This window comes from Eptesicus fuscus, chromosome 5, assembly GCF_027574615.1.
Source record: "Eptesicus fuscus isolate TK198812 chromosome 5, DD_ASM_mEF_20220401, whole genome shotgun sequence".
Taxonomy (NCBI): domain Eukaryota; kingdom Metazoa; phylum Chordata; class Mammalia; order Chiroptera; family Vespertilionidae; genus Eptesicus; species Eptesicus fuscus.
Window position 1 is genome coordinate 11,044,394 of NC_072477.1, and position 18,201 is coordinate 11,062,594.

The following is an 18,201-nucleotide window of genomic DNA, read 5'->3' on the forward strand; positions in this document are numbered from 1 at the left end:
ATTAAGACCAAATGACTGGAACGACCAGTCGCTATGATGTGCACTGACCACCAGAGGGCAGACACTCAACGCAGGAGCTGCCCCCTAGTGGTCAGTGCACTCCCCCGGCCTCTCCCCCTGGCCTACCAACCTCCTACAGCTCCTTCCTCCCCCCCCCACCCCACCCAGCCAACCTTCCGCAGTCCCTCCCCCCTGCCAACAGCCCCCCCCCCAAAGGCCCTGATCAGGAGGGCAGCTGGCCAACCTCCTGGGGTCTCTCCCCCTGGGCAGCCGGGCCCCCCCCCCCCCCATAGGCCTCAATCGCCAGCCAAGCCGAGGGACCCCACCTGTGTGCACGAAGTCGTGCACCAGGCCTCTAGTAATACATAACAGGGACTGCGTTTTGAGGCCATTTTGAGTGACGTGTTCAGAGCACGGGTTGCTTGGAGTATAGTGAGTGAGTGTAAATGAGCCCATCCTTACGCTGCTTTCTCTTCTGTTTCAGCACATCAGGTCCACCCATTTGGCCGGGCAGTACCTTCTTCAAGAGAAATGGAGCCCTTCTACAAGGTAGGCCTCTACAAGCAGCCGTTCCCCTCCCCCTTCCCCACCATCTCTTCTGGTGCCAACCAGCAGGGCTCTGTCCTGTTGAGGAGTGGGCACTGGAGAAGTGTGACTGCTGTGGGTCGGGTCTGGCATCGCTTCCTGCTCACATCTTCTGGTTGCTGTGAATTGCCAGTCTGAAACCAGGACTGCTCCTTTGGGTCTGTTGCTACTGGCCCTGTTCTAGACGTGTTTGGCTTGCTTTGGTGAACTTGGACTCACGCGGCCGTTAGGATGTGACAATAGCATCAACCAGGCTAGTCAAAATAAACCCTGTTGCGTATTTTCAATGCTCCGATGTTTTGGGTGTCTGTTGGCAGTTTGTTCACCATGGAGGGCCACGTATTCCTGGCTGACCGCTAACATCCACATGTGCCTGGATGGGTGACGGTGGTTAGTTCTGAGGCTCAGAGTTCAGACACCTCTCCCTTGTCCCTGCAAGGCTCATTTGCGGGGGGACATCCTTCCTGCTGTCCAGCCCATGTCAGCCGCTGTGCCCAAGTTCCTGTGCAGTGTGCTCGAGGAATTCAAACTGTCTTTCATCTCTACTTTGGCAATTCAATTTCTTTGGAAATGGCCAAAGTTAAAGAAGAATAAATGGTTTAAAATAGCAATAAGATGCATGCTAAATACTTTTAGAAAGTACTTTTGGGTGATTGCTGCTTTGGATATCTGCTCGATAGATCAGCTGGAATTGGCTGGCTCCTCAATGACTGGCCAGATGTCAGAGTGGTACAACGGGCCAAAATCAGGTGGATTTGGTTGGACCAAGCGGTTTAGAACTGTACTGGGCTGAAGTTGAGGCATTCCAGTGCATTTTGGTTGGTTTAGACCTGTTTGGTTGGTTTTAAGCCTCTTTTCCTTAAATGTACACACTGAGGGCTGGCCATGTGGGTGAATATAAATGTGGCTAAGAAAAGTGACGTTCATCTTCAGGTTTCTGGAGTAGCTCAAACAGTTTTGAATGATGTCACATGTTTGTCATTGTGTTACAGTTCATGCAATTGCATATTGTCGTTCTAATAGTCTGTGAAATTGGGAACCTAAGAATGTCTTTGCATTTTTGCTTGGTACAGGGTGAAATTTAGGCAGGCAGGTTTGAGTAATGCTAATTTTAATGACCACCATAGACATCCTAATTATTTAAGAAAAAAAGGGAACTCCCTCCGCTTTCAGAAATTAATACACAATTTTTAAAAGATCTACTCTATTTCCCCTTTAGATGGTATATATGGAAATCAACCTTGATGAGCCTTTGGCTTTCTTCCAGGGAATTTCAAAGGGCTGTGTATCCCCACTTTCCCTCTAGATCCATAGCAATGAATATCACTGGTGTTTGAGTTATTTTCAGAAAAGGGATTTTATTTACTTAGAGCATTTTCTTATAGGCTTTTTATTCATTGAGTTTCACATTAGGTAAGATTTGCTCTAAGCACCTTACTTTTGGGTTGTTTCAGGCAAAAGCCTGAGGGGAAACATTGGCAAGTTTTCTGACGTTGAGTGGTTTGGCTGTGAGAGTCTGTCTTGTGGGTGGGAGACCTTCTTTCTCGTCCTGATAGGGTTAACAACCCTCCTAATTACTCGAGGCATTAAGAATGAAATTATGACATATGTCAGATGCTCATTGAGGCCACATCCAATTTGGTGCAGCCCATTTATTTCTTTGTACATGTGAAAATCAGAAGGATCTTGGAGAGACTTTAGGAGTGTGGGCCGCGATTTGTCAACTTTGTTTTTCTGTGCTATTTCTTCATTTGCTAGATCTGTCTATGGAGTTCTCCAGACACTTACCGTGACAAGGTTTTTTGAACTATCCTAATTAATATTTCTGTGTTTCTTTGGTGGGTGGTACTGGCTCATCAAGAACTCGCTGAAGCCCACAAGCAAACGTTTTGCAAAAAGGTAACGGTGTCTGAAGAAGGGGGCTGCCGTGTCCCACCAGCGGAAGGGTCAGGTTAGACTCAGGTAGACGAAAACGCCCTGACTTACGCTTTCTTTCTCATCTTTGTACTTTACATTTTAAAAATATGCGCACATACCTTCCTTTTCCCTGGAACAAGCAGGAGGACATTTTTCTAGACATCAGGCTCTAGGCAAGAACTCTGTTAACAGGTTCCAGCCACAGGGAGTGGGTTGCAGGTGAGCAGGGCTCCCTAAAGAGCCCAGTTTTGGGAAGTGGGGTAGAAGCTTCTGTCGGGTGACACAGGCCCAGGGACCAGCCAGCAGAAGCCCAGCCTGGCTGTGGGCCCCATTGGAGCAGAGCTGGCTGAACCAGCCGCACGGGGAGGCCCTGCTGGGCGGAGTGGCCCTGGGCTGAGGCTACAAGAAAGCAGAGCAGCTAAGGAAGCAGACGAGTCACATTGTGTAGAGGACCCACTTGCTTTTGTCAAGGGGATGGAGCAGAGGGGCTCTCACTTCTTGGGAGAGTTGACACTTGAGTGAAGTCTTAAAAAATGGGTGGATGGGGCCTTGGAAATGGAAAAAGGCATTGCAAGAAGGGGCCACAGCCAGAGTCCGCGGGCGCGAGAGGATCCCGAGAGCTTAGCCATGGGGATGTCACGGGGCAGGTGCAGATAACCAGGGACTCGGGCACTTTGGGGTGATGACGTCACACGTACGGAGATACGTTTAAAGAGAATAATGGGATACGGAGAAGAGGGAATAATGGAATGAGTGGGACAAAGTGACATAACGGTGGCAGTGTTGTCTGGCAGTTGTGCGGTGTGTACGCCGTTGAGGAGAAACGTAGCACGGTTATGTTTTTCCCCAGCATAAAAACCAATTGCAAGAATTAACTGAAGTACTCGAGGTCCTACTCGAGGGCGGCCTGTGTGTTTTGGTTCTTGCAGAATCGCTGGCAGGAGGGCCTGCTGAGTCACCTCGCAGTTTTGAGGATAATGGGGTAAGATTTGGTTTGGATTACACCAGGCATGGGTAGTTAACATAATTGGTCATTTCATCAATTCCCAGCACTTATTTTAAATGCCATTTAGGCTGCTAGAGACAATTGTAAATGTGAGCAGTTCCCCTTGACTGGAGAGCACTTCAGTTCTTGTACAATGGAGACGAGCGGCCTGCCGGAGGGGACACCATTGTTTCAGGCGGACCCAGGACCCCAGGACGGGCTCACCGGAGAGGAGTGTGGCTCACCCGAGCCCCGCAGGGTGGCCAGCTGACCAGGGTCCCCTCTGCGTGTCTCCATGTGTCTCGATTTTGGTTTCTGTGTGTTTGAAATACATGTTTATTAATTTTATTAATTAATGCTGTTTCTTATCTTCCTCATTAAAAAGTAACGTGTTTTATATTTTTTCCAAACTCCCTAGCTCCCCCCCCCCCCCCCCCATAATTCATTCACCCATCAAACTTAAAATTAGGTGACATTAAACATCACCCTCAGGTGAATTATTCTAATGATCAGTGACTCCTCATTAAAGACATTTCTCACCCCTGGTCTGACCCTTCATCTGGTCCCTGGAGGTTTCGTCCCAGAGCTGCAGATGACATCGCTGTCCGTGTTCGATCCGTGCTTCTGCTGGAAGTGGCTACACACTACCCGGTCCGATCGTCCACTTCCTTCCTGCCGGCCGCCACAGGCCCTGTCGGCCTCGGCCCCCTGCGGAGTTTTGTTCCAAGACAAGCTGCTGCCCTTGCAGCTCTGTGCCAGCCGACCGCTTGGACCCACCTGTCTCATTCCCAGCTCTTCCCTGAGCAGGTGTTCCCCGCTCGCCCACACTACCCCACCCACACTACCCACCCACACTACCCCACCCACACTACCCACCCACACTACCCCGCCCACACTACCCCACCCACACTACCCCGCCCACACTACCCCGCCCACACTACCCCACCCACAAGCGCTTCCGTACTGCCCATCTCTGGGTGCCAGGCCCTGGGTGAGGCTGGAGTTCCAGGGCAGCCCAGGGCCTGCCTCCTGCACCGCTTACAGCCCGTGCTGGGGAGACCACATGCCTCAGCCCTTCACAGCCACGGCGCTGTCACTAACGCCCTGCCGGCCTTCCTGGCTCTCCCTCCGCTTCCTTTTCCCTGTCACCCCAGGATTGGCCCCCTCATTGTTACTAAATCCATTTCTATAGGATCCGGTAGTGGAATTAAATTCCATCACACACAGCACAGATTTTATTTCCATTCGTTTCTGACAACCCACTGGATGAGCTAATGAGACGGAAAGGGGACCTTAAAGGCGTGTCCTGCGCCCAGAGCCGGGCGGCGCTGCTGCGGCCCCCCAGCAGGAAGGAGCCACGTTCTCCCGCTGTGAGATGGACGTTGTCCTGAGAGCACGCCGAGTGCTTGCTGCTGGGGGACCGTGCACAGGGTGATGACTGAGAGGACTTGCTCTGGGGAATGCCGGTTTCCCAAGTTCTAGGTAGTTTCGTGTACTTACTGTCTTGGGAGATCGGTTGTGTGCCGCCCCTCGGCACAGCCCTTACTCTCTGCCATCACTATGCCAGGCGTCTTTACTGCTGCCATGTATGCCGTGCCTCACTTCGGCTGTATTCCGTGCCGTGAACGTCTCCAGAGCAAGTACTTGTAAAGCAGGAACACCTGGGAGTGGAGAGAGTGCACTGGTCACAAGTCCAGGAAGGGACCGCGGTTCTGGTTCCGACACCGCCACGTGGCAAACGTTGTGACCTTGGGCGAGCCACGTGACATCCCGAGTCTTCACTGTCTGACCTGGGCATTGAGGAGTGGACCTCAGGGATGGCAGGCTGGCAGAGATTTTCTGCGGAGTACCCGCTCTGTCCCATTCCAGCAACTTCCCTAAAAGTAGGTCGAAATGGATTTTGAGGCTTAGCGCTGGCGCAGAGGAGAAAGAGTGCTCCCTCCACAGCTGCGTCTGCAGTGCAGCCAAGGAGAGGGAGGAGGGGGTGGCAGGCTGGCCGGAGGTCCCCATCCTCCAACAGGGCGCTTCTCGGGTCTCCTGGGTCTTCGGGAGGCAGCGGATTATCAGCGTGGGCAACCTGGAAGCGAACCCTGCCTTGGCTTCTTGGGCAACCGGCTTAGCCTCTCCGTGGGGATAATAATAATAATAACAACGCTTGTCCGTCTTAAGGGTTTTGTGAGGATTTGGTACAATCGTATTAGTAAACCATTCAGAACATGCCAAATTCCCAACCAGAGTTAGTTATTGTAACATTTGCCAAAACTGTGAACCTTGGGAGAATAAAACAGGGCCAAAGTCCTCTGGCCGTGGTTTCCCTGTGTCCGGCAAAACCTTCCCTTCTGGTCCAGTTGGCGGGCCAGAAGTCTGGATTTGCCCCGAATCCTGTGGGATTTAAACATAGATCTGAAAAACTGTTTGTGCATCTCTTTATCTCAGGTTTCTTATAAATAGGACTGTTTCTTTGAGAGGTCAAAGCGTATGTGTGGATAGCGGGCAGAAGAGCAGAGATTTTTCCAGCCGCATCGACCTGGGTTTGAATGCCTCCGTCTCTGGGCGCCAGCTGTCTGACCTGGGGCCTCAGGTTTGACCGTCTGTAAAATGGGGCTTTGAGACGCGTCTCCCAGAATCCTTGTGGAGGTTAAAGGAGCATGTGAGTGCAGAAACATCCATGTAGCCCGCCGCCTGGCACCTCCAAAATGCTTGGTAAGAGGGACGGTTTCAGCAGCTTTGACGCTGTTTCTTGCCTAAGGTTTCTGGTCATGAATTCTGGCCGGTAGATTCAAAGTGGAAACTCCAAAACCTCTCAGAGGAAGGGTTTCACCAAACTCCTCTTTACACGGCTGCCATTCTCTCTGCCTGCTCCACCCGCGTGTCTTTTCCAGGTGAACCAGGATGGCGCTGCGGACCTCGGGGCCTGCCAAGGTCTCGGGTCTCTGGTCGAGGCACTTTTCTCCATGAGGACCCATGGATCCCAGCTTCTGTCAGGCTAACCGCCCCCCACCCCCCACCCCCCATTCTTCTTCCTTCACATTTGGTCGCAGCCCCGGGCTCTTTGGCTTCTTTTGTATAATCTGCTCCACAAGCTGACTCTTTTGTGCATTTTGAAAATGAGGGCATCTACCTAATGCATAAGTCTCCGGATTCTTGCCCTCGGGCACACCAGTTTCAAAAACACACACACACACAACAGCAAAAAAAAACTAATAATAGAAAAGGGAAAAGAACCCTCTCTACATCTTCCCGTCCTAATTGCCTTCTGTCCTCCTCGGCCTAGAAGCCCTTTGGATTTCAGGAGGGGCCCTTTCTCTTGGCATCGCTGGGCCTATTGTTCTGCACTGAGTCACCGGTACATTTATTTATGTAACTACAATGATGAAGTCAGCTGGCTGGTGGTGTCTGCCATCAGGTGCCTCTAAAGGGGTGCTGCTCAGCTCTTGTAATCACCCCAGCTCTAGGCGGTCACCGAGAGCTTGTTTTTACGTTGGTTTAAAAAATATGAGGAAATGCAATTTTAAAAGAAGCTGTTGGTCAGTTCTGACCTTTGCCGTCCCTTGGGAATGCAGGTCTGCCCAATCTGCAGGTACCCGGCTGCCTGTGTCTGCAGCCTGGCGTGGGCCAGCCAGTAGCCCATGTTTTCCTTAATTTCAGCTGTTCTCTCTCTCTCTCCCTCTCCCTCTCCCTCTTCCTCTCCCTCTCCCTCTCCTTCTCCCTCTCCCTCCTACCTCTACCCTTTACCCCTACCCCCTACCCCTACCTCCTCTACCTCTAACAGCCGTTTCCATGAAAAGCCAGCATTGCACCCGAGACAACGGCAGTCCTGTGAACAGAGGTGGGAAGTCAGAGTTGCCGGTTCCACTGGGGACATGGCTCTGAGAGCTTCCTCTGGGCCAGTGTCCTGAGCAAGGGAGCATCCCCGAAAGGAGTCACTCACCTGAGTCTTGCCACAATGCCAGCTTTATTAGGGGAGACTTCCCAATAAGCCATCGAGTCCCATGCAGGTGCACACAGAGAGGGCAGCTTATGCAATAGGAGCAAGCAGAGCAAGTGTCTGGTGTGAAGTCCTGGTCACTGGCCGTGTCTGTAGGTGGAGACACGGGCTTCGGTCTCAAGCCAGGCTCCTGCAGTGGCGGCAGGTGTCAGGTGGTGAGAAAGTTGGCAGGGCTCTGAGCATGACCCGAGGTACAGCCCAGCTTGAGCGTTGGGTGGTCAGAGCTCCGAGTTCTTACAGCCCCAGGGGTGGAGGTCCCACTCAGATTCATGTCCAGGTGGAGTCCTTATCCCAGTGTCCACACTTGTGGTTTTGGGTGTCCCAGGCCCCTTCTAGGGGCGTTCCCGTTACACCCCAGCACCTCAAGCTTGACACAGCACTTGACATAACTATCGTGGCTGACAGGACTCCATACTGGATTGTCCAAGAAGTCGTCCCTGCCCTAAAGCCGGCACCTCCTGGGCAGGTATGGGTGACCTGACCCCTGCTATTCGGGGTGATGTTCAGTAGGAGCTGGACACTGAGGCCTGAGTTCAGGAGAGGGAAGTCGGGGAGGGAGAGGGAGCTTTGGAAGTGTGAATCCAGAAATGACCTTTGAAATGATGTGCATGAATGAGGGATTATGTGCATGAATCTCGGGGGATATAGAGGGAAAAGATCCACATTGAAGACCCAGATTTATGATAGAAAGAGCTTAGTCAGAACAACAAAGAAACTGCTTAGTCAGAAATGCGATCACTGAATGGAGGGCACAGACTTGCAGGCGGGAAGGGCAGGAGCCCGTGCTGTGCAGAGAAGCCAGGGGGTGGGACCCCTGAAAAGCCATCACCGGACTCTGATGATTAAAGTGGAACGAGGGCCTTCAGTGTGCAACCGCCAATCTGTCTGTCTCTGTGGACCCGCCTACTCTGAACATTTCATGTAAGAGGAATCATACAGAATGTGACCCAGTGTGTCTGGCTGCATATATTCTTTATGTTGTTCTTTTATGAGCCTTATGCATTAGGTATCATTACTCCCATTTTGTAGATGGGAAAAATAAGGCCTGAAGCAATTTTCCTGCTTAAGGTTGAAAACCTGGACTGATTATTGGTTCAAAAGGGCATAAATAGTTCTAAACAATTTTCCACTTTAGATGTTTAGATGTTCTACAGTGTTTTGAGGAGAATCCTGTGATATTGCTTAAAAGCACTTTGTAATGAAATGACAAGACAAAAAGATGGGAATGGATGTTACGTTGTCTTCTTTCATTCAAGTATTTAAGGTGCTTCATTTCCCTTTTTGTCTCCACTCAGACTTTTGTAAACAGCTAACTGTAAGGTGCATTAGAGACTAGATAAAGAAAAAGGGAAATCCTGAAATTCATGATTCAGAGATTAATAGCAAGAGAGGAACCACCCCTTAACAGAACGGGTATTTTATTTGAGTCTATCTGAATTTTATACTATTAGATAGATATAGATATTTTATACCAATTATCATTCATCAACAGGAATATTTCCTTATAGTTTAATTCTTGAGCATGTAAAATGTGTCATTGTCTATGAAGTTGTTTAAGTTAGATTATAATGTAAAGATTATGCAACCTTGGATCATGTACTGTAAAGCCTGCTTTTATCAAAGTGCTCCATCTTCAGATACAACTGGAAAACCATTCCCCTTGGAGTCCTGGTTAGCCGTGCTTACATGGAAGTCTAGAAGTACTTTTATACAATCGCCAAGAGGTTATGATGAAGAAGAATTTTTTAGAATATACTCTGATCGAGCTGTTCACCTTACAGTTTCAGAAGTGAACTTGAAAGGCTCCACCTGTAAATGGCAAGAGGTCAAGTTTGTGTTCTTGTTTGGTTCCCTTGACGACTGAAAGGTGTGGCTGAGAACTGGGTAGTATGTACCACGGTGTGTGATAGGTTAGGAGTGTATGCATGCGTGTGTGTGTGTGTGTGTGTGTGTGTGTGTGTGGCCTGTGCACTGAGGTATTTATCACTGCTTGTTGTGAGTCTGCAAGAATAAATCTCTCCCTTCCACCCCCTGCTTCTCTTTCTCTGGTGTCTCCATACCCAGCTGTCCTGTTGGCCTTTTCGAATGATGGCATAAAGATAAAAGACCCCAGTTTTTCAAATCAGACATACCTGGATCCATTCCCTGCCTTGCTACCTAATTGCTGTCGACTTGGGAAAAGTTATGCAAAATATTGTGAACTACTTTAAAATTGAAAAATACCAGTCTTGCAAGAATCATGTAATCGTTGTGAGGATTAGATGATAATCTGTTTGGCGTCCCTGACACTTAGTAGGTGTCCCACGTGCAGGTGTCATCGTGTGACCGGGAGAGAGGAGTCACCTTGGAGCTGGCCAGTCTTGGGTGCAGAGGCCAACCTCTGCCTCCAGCAAATCTGATGTGTTTGAGCCACTCCTTCCCAGCCGATCAGATAGGCGGACTTCATGGGATTCTGTGAGAAGGGAGACAGCATATGTACCGGAGCTGGCACAGTGCCTGGTGATTGTTGAGTGTTCGATAAACAGAATTCATTACATTTATGATAACATTTCTTCACTTTCCTAAAGTTTTTAATACCTTCCATCCCTACGCAGCAATGAGGTAAAAATCCTTCCCCAGTTGAACTGAAGTTACGCCTTCAGGAGTGGTTAAGACTGTTTTCAGTCTCCGAAGCTCCGTCTGCATTAAGGCAAATGCCCACGAGACACGCGGCAGAGGAGAAGGAGGAGAAGGCGAGTCCTCGCCAGCTGTTCTCGCTGACACTTTGACGAAGATCTGGCAGAAATGTGACACGGGAAAAGAGGCTTCCCTGGGGGCCGGGTGGAATGGCTTTTGATCCATTTCCCCATTTCTTCCTCCTCTTAGTGTCTCTGAGCCAGAATACAAACTGTTTGCAAAGATTCTAGACCGAGATGGGAGGGAGGGGAAGGAAGGACAGACCGGCTTGCAGTGAGAAAGGACTTCAGAGAATCATGAAAAGGATCATGCTGAACTTGCCCCAGCTCATGGTAACCATAGCACCCTGGGTTGTTCCCTCTTTGGGCTGTGATTTTGTGTGTGTGTGTGTGTGTGTGTGTGTGTGTGTGTGCGTGTGCGCGCGCGCGCGCGCACGGGTGCATTTTCAGGATGGGATCATTCTTTTTATTTGACACATGGCGGTGAGGGGTTAGAACCCAGGTCTGAGCCTGAGGACACCTGCCAGCAGAGCTGCTGGGACCACCTCGCGTCCTACACTTGGAGCAGGACTGGGAGGGCATCCTGACAAGAAGCCGGTGCCGTGTAGAAAGGCCTCCCTCCGGGAGACTTCCAGGAGACTTCCTTCTTTAAGCTTTGTCATTGGTAGGAATTGAAATAGGAAGTTTTCACGTTTAAACATTTGCAGCTGCAGTAGGTCCAAGTTGGGGTGCTTACAGGGATGAGATGGGTGCCAATAGCTATATCCGGGCATCTTTCTCCACCTCTCACCCTCAGCTTGCAACATATATTCCAGTGGGAGGTGCCAGCTTCGCACAGGAGCTCCTTGGCCTCGGTGATTGGTTGCGGGACCCCCATCCAGGCAGAGTGCCACCTGGTGCTTCTTATCACGGGTCTGGAGGCTCTAACCCAGGGGTGGGGAACCTTTTCCTGCCAACGGCCATTCGGATATTTGTAACATTATTCGCGGGCCATTCAAAATTATCACCTTAAAAATTAGCCTGCTATATTTGGTCAGACGTTTAATTAACTTACCCCTAATGCCTTGGCAGGGCCAGACCAAATGATTTTGCAGGCCCCCTTATAGGGCCCCCCGGCCAGACATTCCCCACCCCTGAGCTAGAGAATGTGCTGGCACCCACGGGCCTGCGGTGTATAATCAGCCAGTGTCCAAGAAGCGGCACCAAGGCAAAGAGGCAGCCACGAGGAGCCACCACCACCCTCCCGTGGTTGGACTGGATGAGCTCATAACCCCCCTTTTACTGAACTCAGCTTGATTTGTGTTTGCATTGGGGGGCGGGGAGGGGTGTGTATCCAAGTATCCTGACTAATAAGGACTCTCTAAATGAATAGCATCAGTTAAACTAAATACATATCACTGATGATTTCTGCGTGTCAGCGAATTCCAACCTCGCTATTGTCTAAGAGGCCCACTTTGTGGTCTGGCTGCCACTTGCAAGAATGTAAGATGAGCTGGCAGAGCTTTTCAGAGATGGTGGCTTGACTTAGGTAAACAAAGTGGGATCACGGTAATGACAGTCCCCGTTCGCCTGTCCCCCAGCTCAGCGGCGCCTCTGGTGGAAATAGGCTCGGAGAGGCTCACATTGAATTTACAAAGTGGCTGTTAACCTCTTGTGCTACAGACACCAGCCTTGAATCGGGCGTTTCCCCAGCGTTCCCAGAAAGCATTCCGAGCATCACTAGCATGACCACCCGGATCATGTGGCCACCCGGAGCCATGGCTGTGACCGGAGGGATAGGAGGGGTAGTCGGGGGCCCCTGGGGGTGGGACCATCACTTGGAAGCATGGCGGGGGAGGGGTTGGGAGATGGAATGTTCTCCAGGTGCAAGTCAAGGTCATTTTCAAAGAAGGGAAAAGGAAACGTGTATTACCACAGCCCAGTCATTTGAAAAACACAAACAATGGTGCAAACACGTTAGGGTCCATGTGCAAAGTATATGTAGCTAGTAAGTGGAAGGTCTAGGGCCAGAATGCAGATCTTCCCATTTGAGACTCTTCCAGCTTCCTTTTCGTGATAATGACCATCATCCATGGGTGTGCAAGACCTCGGAGGTTTCGGGGCACATGGCGGTGTCAGTCAATGTAATTTCCCAGAGGCCCGGAAGTTGAGTTAATGATGATGGGGCAGGGATTACTGAAATGATTGTCTTAACTAGACTTGCCTCATTGGTGATAAAGAAGAGAGGGAAAACGGGATACAACCTCCCTTTACTGAGGATTAGCTTTGAGCAACCCACCTTGGGGTCTCAGTGAACTTCCCTTAGCAGCCAAAGTCCATCCCCAGAGCCTCAACTTTGGAACGCATCTAGGCTAGCTGGGACTACATAACACAGTGCCACAGACAGTTATTTCTCCGGAGGCTGGAAGTCCAAGTTCAAGGAGTTGGCAATTTTCGTTTCTCCTGGGCCTCTCTTCTTGGCTTGCAGGTGGCCGGCCGCCTTCTCACCACGTCCACACGTGGCTTTTTCTGTGTGAGCGTGTGAGTGCGCTTCCTCTGGTCTCTTTAAAGGACACCAGTCCTATTGGGTGAGAGCCCCACCCTTATGCCCTCATTCAGCCTGAACTCCCTCTTCAAATGCTCTGTATCCAACTCCAGTCAAAGTGGGGGTTAGCGTTTCATCATGTGCATTTTGGAAGGGACACAGTTCTGTCCACAGCAGTGAATTACATGTGTATATTTCACAAACAGCCCTTGCTTTCCTGCAGCGTGCTAGGTCCCCTTCAGGTGCTGGGATGGAGGCCAGAAGACCTCCAGCCTCAAGGAGTCAGCGGTCCAGCTGGGGGACAGAATCACCAAAGAGCCTTGATGGTTCGCGCCATTGCAGAAGGGCTTAGCTTTGGGGTGAGGGAAGTTGTTGCTTGTTGCTGGCCCTGTGGCTTCTAAACCTGCTCCTCCCCCCGCCTCCCCTGAACTGTTCAGCATGGTCAGCTGTGTGATCCTCAGTCACAGCGTTGTTCCAGGCACTGACACAAAAGAGGAGCCATTATGTTTGCAGCAATGGCAAAAGCATTCATTTAGCCAAGCTCACAAAATAATGAAGCCCACGCCAGAGGCACGGGCCACGAACAAGCGCACACGCCGTGCTGTTGGTTGTGTGATGTGTGTGTATTCGAAAGCAAAGGAGGAATGTGGTGAGGCACGGTGGAGAGGGGACAAGTCGCCATGTCCCTTTTGGGTAGCTTACCTTATTCCTCCCAGTTAAGAAGACGAGAAGATGAAAGAAAAGTGTTCCAGCCAGAATTGTGGGAAGATTCTGATAAAGGTTGACTCTGAGAAGATGAGGATGGCTAGATAATGGGGACTTGGGGTAGGTGGCACAATTCAAAACTTAAGTTGAACGTGGCCAGCATGGCTCAGTGGTTGAGGGTCGACCTATGAACCAGGAGGTCATGGTTTGATTCTTGGACAGGGCATATGCCCAGGTTGTGGGCTCGATCCTCAGTGTGGGGCGTGCAAGAGGCAGCCGATCAATGATTCTCTCTCATCACTGATGTTTCTCTCTTTCTCTCCCTTCATCTCTGAAATCAATAAAAATATTTTTTTTAAAGTCTTACGTTGAAGTTGGCATATAAGGAAGGGTGAAGAATGAAGAGCTGACGGTCATGAACACGGGTAACTGCTACAGGCGCAGGGCCTTGTCTCACATGGGCACAGTGCGTGATGCTCAGGGTGACGTGAACGGTAGTAGTCATAGCCGGGCTGAACCTGGAAGGAGGTGTGAGCAGCTGAGCTGACCAGGGGTGCCGAGAGGGGCAGACCGGGACGTCACTTTGGGTGGAGGTGAGGGTGGTGGGGGCGACAGGGCAGGTGGGGGAGCTGTTAGAGCCTCAGGTACCATTAGTCCAGGATGCCTTAGCATTGCTCCATTACCCTATCTATTTAGGGGAAAAAGAGTCACATCTTAAATCAGTGTAATTTAAAGAGTAATGAAAATCCAGCTCAGAACCAAAGATGCAGCCTCTTCAATCTCACTTGCTAGTTCCCAACTTAATTTTTAAAATTAAGACACCTCTAACGAGACTCAAAATTGTTCACAATCCAAAATGTAGTGAGGGGAGATAAGATGCTAAATGAGAAAATGGGTTCTATTTCAAAAACGATCAGAGAGTGTGTGTGTGTGTGTGTGTGTGTGTGTGTGTGTGTGTGTGTGTTGGGGAGGTCAGGAGGTGGGGTAGTTCTTTTCTGTATAAGGCCGTTTAACTATAAATGGAGTTTGTTAGACATGTGAGTCAATGAACTTGGAGGAAAATGGCATTGCTGAAAATAGCTTTTGTGCTATAGAAATGAGTTTGGCATTAGAGGGACCTGGCTTTGAATCCTGACTCTAACATTCATATTCTCTCCCCCTCCCCCCCCCCCCCCCCCCCCCCGCCACCACACACACATTCATTTGCACATTTATGCCTCATGGCTTGGTCAAATGCTAGACCCTGCCTTCTGTGTCATCATCTGTAAGACCAGGATGCCACCTGCCTCTCAGGAAGTAAATGAAATCACATGCAGGCCAGCGCTCTGTGGCTCTGACGGGGTGGTCACCGTGGCTCTGTTGCCTCCAGCCAGAGTGCAGCGGGACAGTGTGCAAAGAGAAATCAAGGTTGTGGTTACCCTTGGGGTGTCAGATGGTGACTAGAGGAGGGACGGGGGGCTCCTGAGGAGCTGGCTGAATTGTGAAAACTGGCTGACTGTACATGGATGTGGGCTTTCCTGGGTGTATGTCAAGTCAGTCAAAAGTTTCAGAAATGATTGGGCAACAAATTTCATTACACCTACGTGATTTCATATTTCCATTATGCACCTGTACTGAACCTCGGAGTTCTTACATGATTGAAAAAAGAGATTGTCATTGATTTTATTAAGTCAGTGCTGGGGGACACACCAAATAGCAGGAGTTTCTCTCACAATTCGAGCGTGCTTTGTGCAGGCCCACTGAGCACGCTTGTTACTGGTATTGTTAGTACGGCACTTGGATTCCGTGTGGAACATGCCGCTGGCAAAGGTGGCTGAAACGTCAGTCTCTCCTGAGAGTGGGTTTGTTGTTGTCGTCGTTTTTAACCTTCACACCCAGGGAGTTAGGTTCACAGATGTACCAGTAGGTTCAGATGAATTTATGTGACTGTAAGTGCAATTAGGGGGGAAAAAATTAAACCTCTTTAATAAAACTCTGAGAAGGTCTCATTTTTTGCCAAAATATATAGGAAACTTGTACAGACTTTAAAATTTTACTTAAATAAAAATGTTATTTTTTATTCCATTATCATATCTTGATGAATAGATGTGTTGGTAAAGTAATTGATTTGGAAATCATTATTTAAACCTTGAAACGTCGTAGCAAGCATTTTGTTAGTGTAAACAGTGTGTTTGAAAATGTTTGTGATTTCAAAAAAAAAAACAACAGGCCAGGGTGGGGTCTGGGGAAAAAGGCAAAAGGGGGAGGGCGAGAGGTAGACTTCCAGGAATAAAATAAATGGGCCTGTGGATATAAAGTACATCACGGTGCCTGTAGTTCACAATTCCGTGTAGCATATTTGAAAGTTGCTAAGAGAACGGATCTTAAAATTCTCATCACACATAAAAATCCTGTGTAATAAAAGGCTAATATGCAAATTGTCCCCTTGATTGGGAGTTCAACCAGGGGGCAGGGCTGGCCAGCCAACTGCCTGTGGCCCCTCCCCCTGGCCCACCCAACTCCATCAGCCTCCACCCCTATCAGGGGTGGGGCCAGCCGGCCAACCATCCGCTGCCCTGATCAGGCCAGGCTGGACCCCACCTGTGCATGAATTCATGCACCGGGCCTCTAGTTGTAACTATATACGGTTAGACTTACTGTGGTGATCATCTCCAAATATATACAAATGTCAAATCATTATGTTAAACACCTGGAATTAGTATAATGTTACATGTTAGTGATATCTCATAGAAACAAAAATGAAAAGTTAAATAAAAACACGGCCGTTCACTGAGATTTGTAACTTCCAGTGGAACATGGCATAACCAAGGTGGTTTGTAACTGACCTGGAAGGTTGGCTTTAAAAAGAGTACCCGTCCTCTGCCGCGTTTGTCGAAATGGTTAAGGTGTTCCGGAAAGCCTTAGTCTCTCTCTATCAGTCCTTTGTAAATGCTAAGTGGCTAATGCTACCTCTGAAGTTTTCATATCTCCTAAGAATGTGTTGTAATTAAAAAAAAAAAAAAAACACTTGTCATCATTATTATATTCATACACAGACGTAGGTTTTGTCTTGAGTGTTCTGGAGCCAACGGCCGTGGTACTCCCGTGTTTCAAGGGCAGCGGGAATCTCGGGTACGTCTGCATCTGTTTTCCCAACGGAGTTGAGACCGTGTTACGATGCGTTTCCTCTTTTAGTTAAGGTTAGGTGCCACGTGTTCCGGTTTAGACTAGTTTGGTTGTTGAGCACACATGTGAGCCTGCACAGGGAATGTTTCTGAAGGGCCTTCGTCACCCCCGTGGTCATGTACCCCAGGCTCTGCGGGGTCAGCAGTGTGGTCTGTATTTATCCTCTTCAGCGGGGGTTCAGTGTTTCATCTCAGGGGGAGTACAGGATAGTGACACACACATCTGTGGCTTTGGGGGGTCACATTGCGGTACAAATTCAAGTTGTGGGAGGTTTTTCCTGCTTGTGTTTCTTACCTGCCTAGCATATTTTCCCTCTTCTAATTTGTCCTCCTTCCCTCCTGTCTCATAAAATAAAGTACTTGCGCCCTTGCTGGTTTGGCTCGGTGGATAGGGCGTCGACCTGCTGACCGGAGGATCCCTGGTTCGATTCCAGTCAAGGGCACAGCTCCTCCCTGGTCCGGGCCCTGGTCAGGGCGCTCGCAGGAGGCAACCAATCGATGTGTTTCTCTCACATTGATGTTGCTCTTTGTCTTTCCCTCTCTCTTCCACTCTTTCTAAAAATCAATGGAAAAATATCCCCAGGTGAGGATTAAAAATAATAATAAATAAATAAAATAAAGTACTTGCTTCATGCTCTTCCTTAGAGCAGGGTGATTTAGATGGTGTTACCTCTATGTTTGGAATTATTATTTTGGGGATAGCCGCAGAGGGCCCCGCGTCTCATTGGCCTCCCTGGCCTCAGGTTTGTATGTGGTGAGTTTGCGCAGGGACCAGCCAGCATCAGAATTTCAGAGCTGGGAGGGCTCGTAGACACCTACCTGCCACCCCCTCAAAGGACAGACAAGTACCCGGGGCCCGAAGGTCAGGCTTGCTCTGGGACACAGTGCAAATGGGTGGCAACACCAGCATCTCGCTAGGCCAGTCCAACTATCCTTTCCTGCCATCCTTTCAGATGGGCGTAAACTCCCCTTTTCTTCTTAGCATGCCCAGAGAGAGATGGAGAAGAAGAAACGATGGCAGCAAAAATGCAAAGTGGCAGCGCGTTGAAGGCACTCGCGGCGACTTCAGTATTAGGGAATAGGGAAGCTGTTCCCCTCCTGTGCCCAGCATATGCGCCTGAGAGTTACCACCTTCTTAATAAACATGATCCACTTCCTGAAAGTGCTGTGTGAAAGGAATAGCTAAGAGCAGTGACAGGAACCGCCGGCCTTCAGGCCCGTCGCCCATACACATGCAAACCCGACGCACCCAGGCTGTGCCGCCAGGAGACCGTTAACGGTCCCACCCTCCTGGTGCCAATGGGCCGAGTTAGGGCTAAGAAGGAGAGGGAGCCCGGAGCCCCCTCTGTATTTTAATGGTACTTGGGCTGGACTCCCCCCCCCCCCCCCCCCCCCAGGTTCCTGGCAGCGCCGGGAGTGGTCCTGGCTCCGCACCCAGGAGAACCGACCCTCTTGCAGGTACAGGAAAGCTTTTCAGTGTCAGATAACAATCTCTTTTATCACGTTGGGGAATGGGTAGCTTTTGGGTAGTTAGTTCAGGTAAAAGCACGGAGGTGGTTCATGTGGGGACATAGCGTGCAAGCCATTTGGAGTACCCAGGATTTTTAAAAAATGAATGTTTTTAAACAACTGGGATAGCGTCCAGGTATTCTAAAGGA

General features: G+C 49.7%; 1 protein-coding gene across 7 annotated transcripts in view; it reads left to right on the forward strand.

Moving 5' to 3' along the window:
- Positions 1-18,201, forward strand: part of FOXN3 (forkhead box N3) — a 361,268-nt gene that overhangs the window by 243,945 nt on the left and 99,122 nt on the right. For all 7 annotated transcript variants that reach the window (XR_008556053.1, XM_028155882.2, XM_008148413.3 and 4 more), the window contains one exon: positions 485-549. Coding sequence is in view for 6 of the 7 variants with exons in the window: in XM_028155882.2 (XP_028011683.2) it covers positions 485-549 (65 nt within the window). In the remaining variant the exon portion in view is untranslated. The remainder of the gene's footprint in view (positions 1-484; positions 550-18,201) is intronic.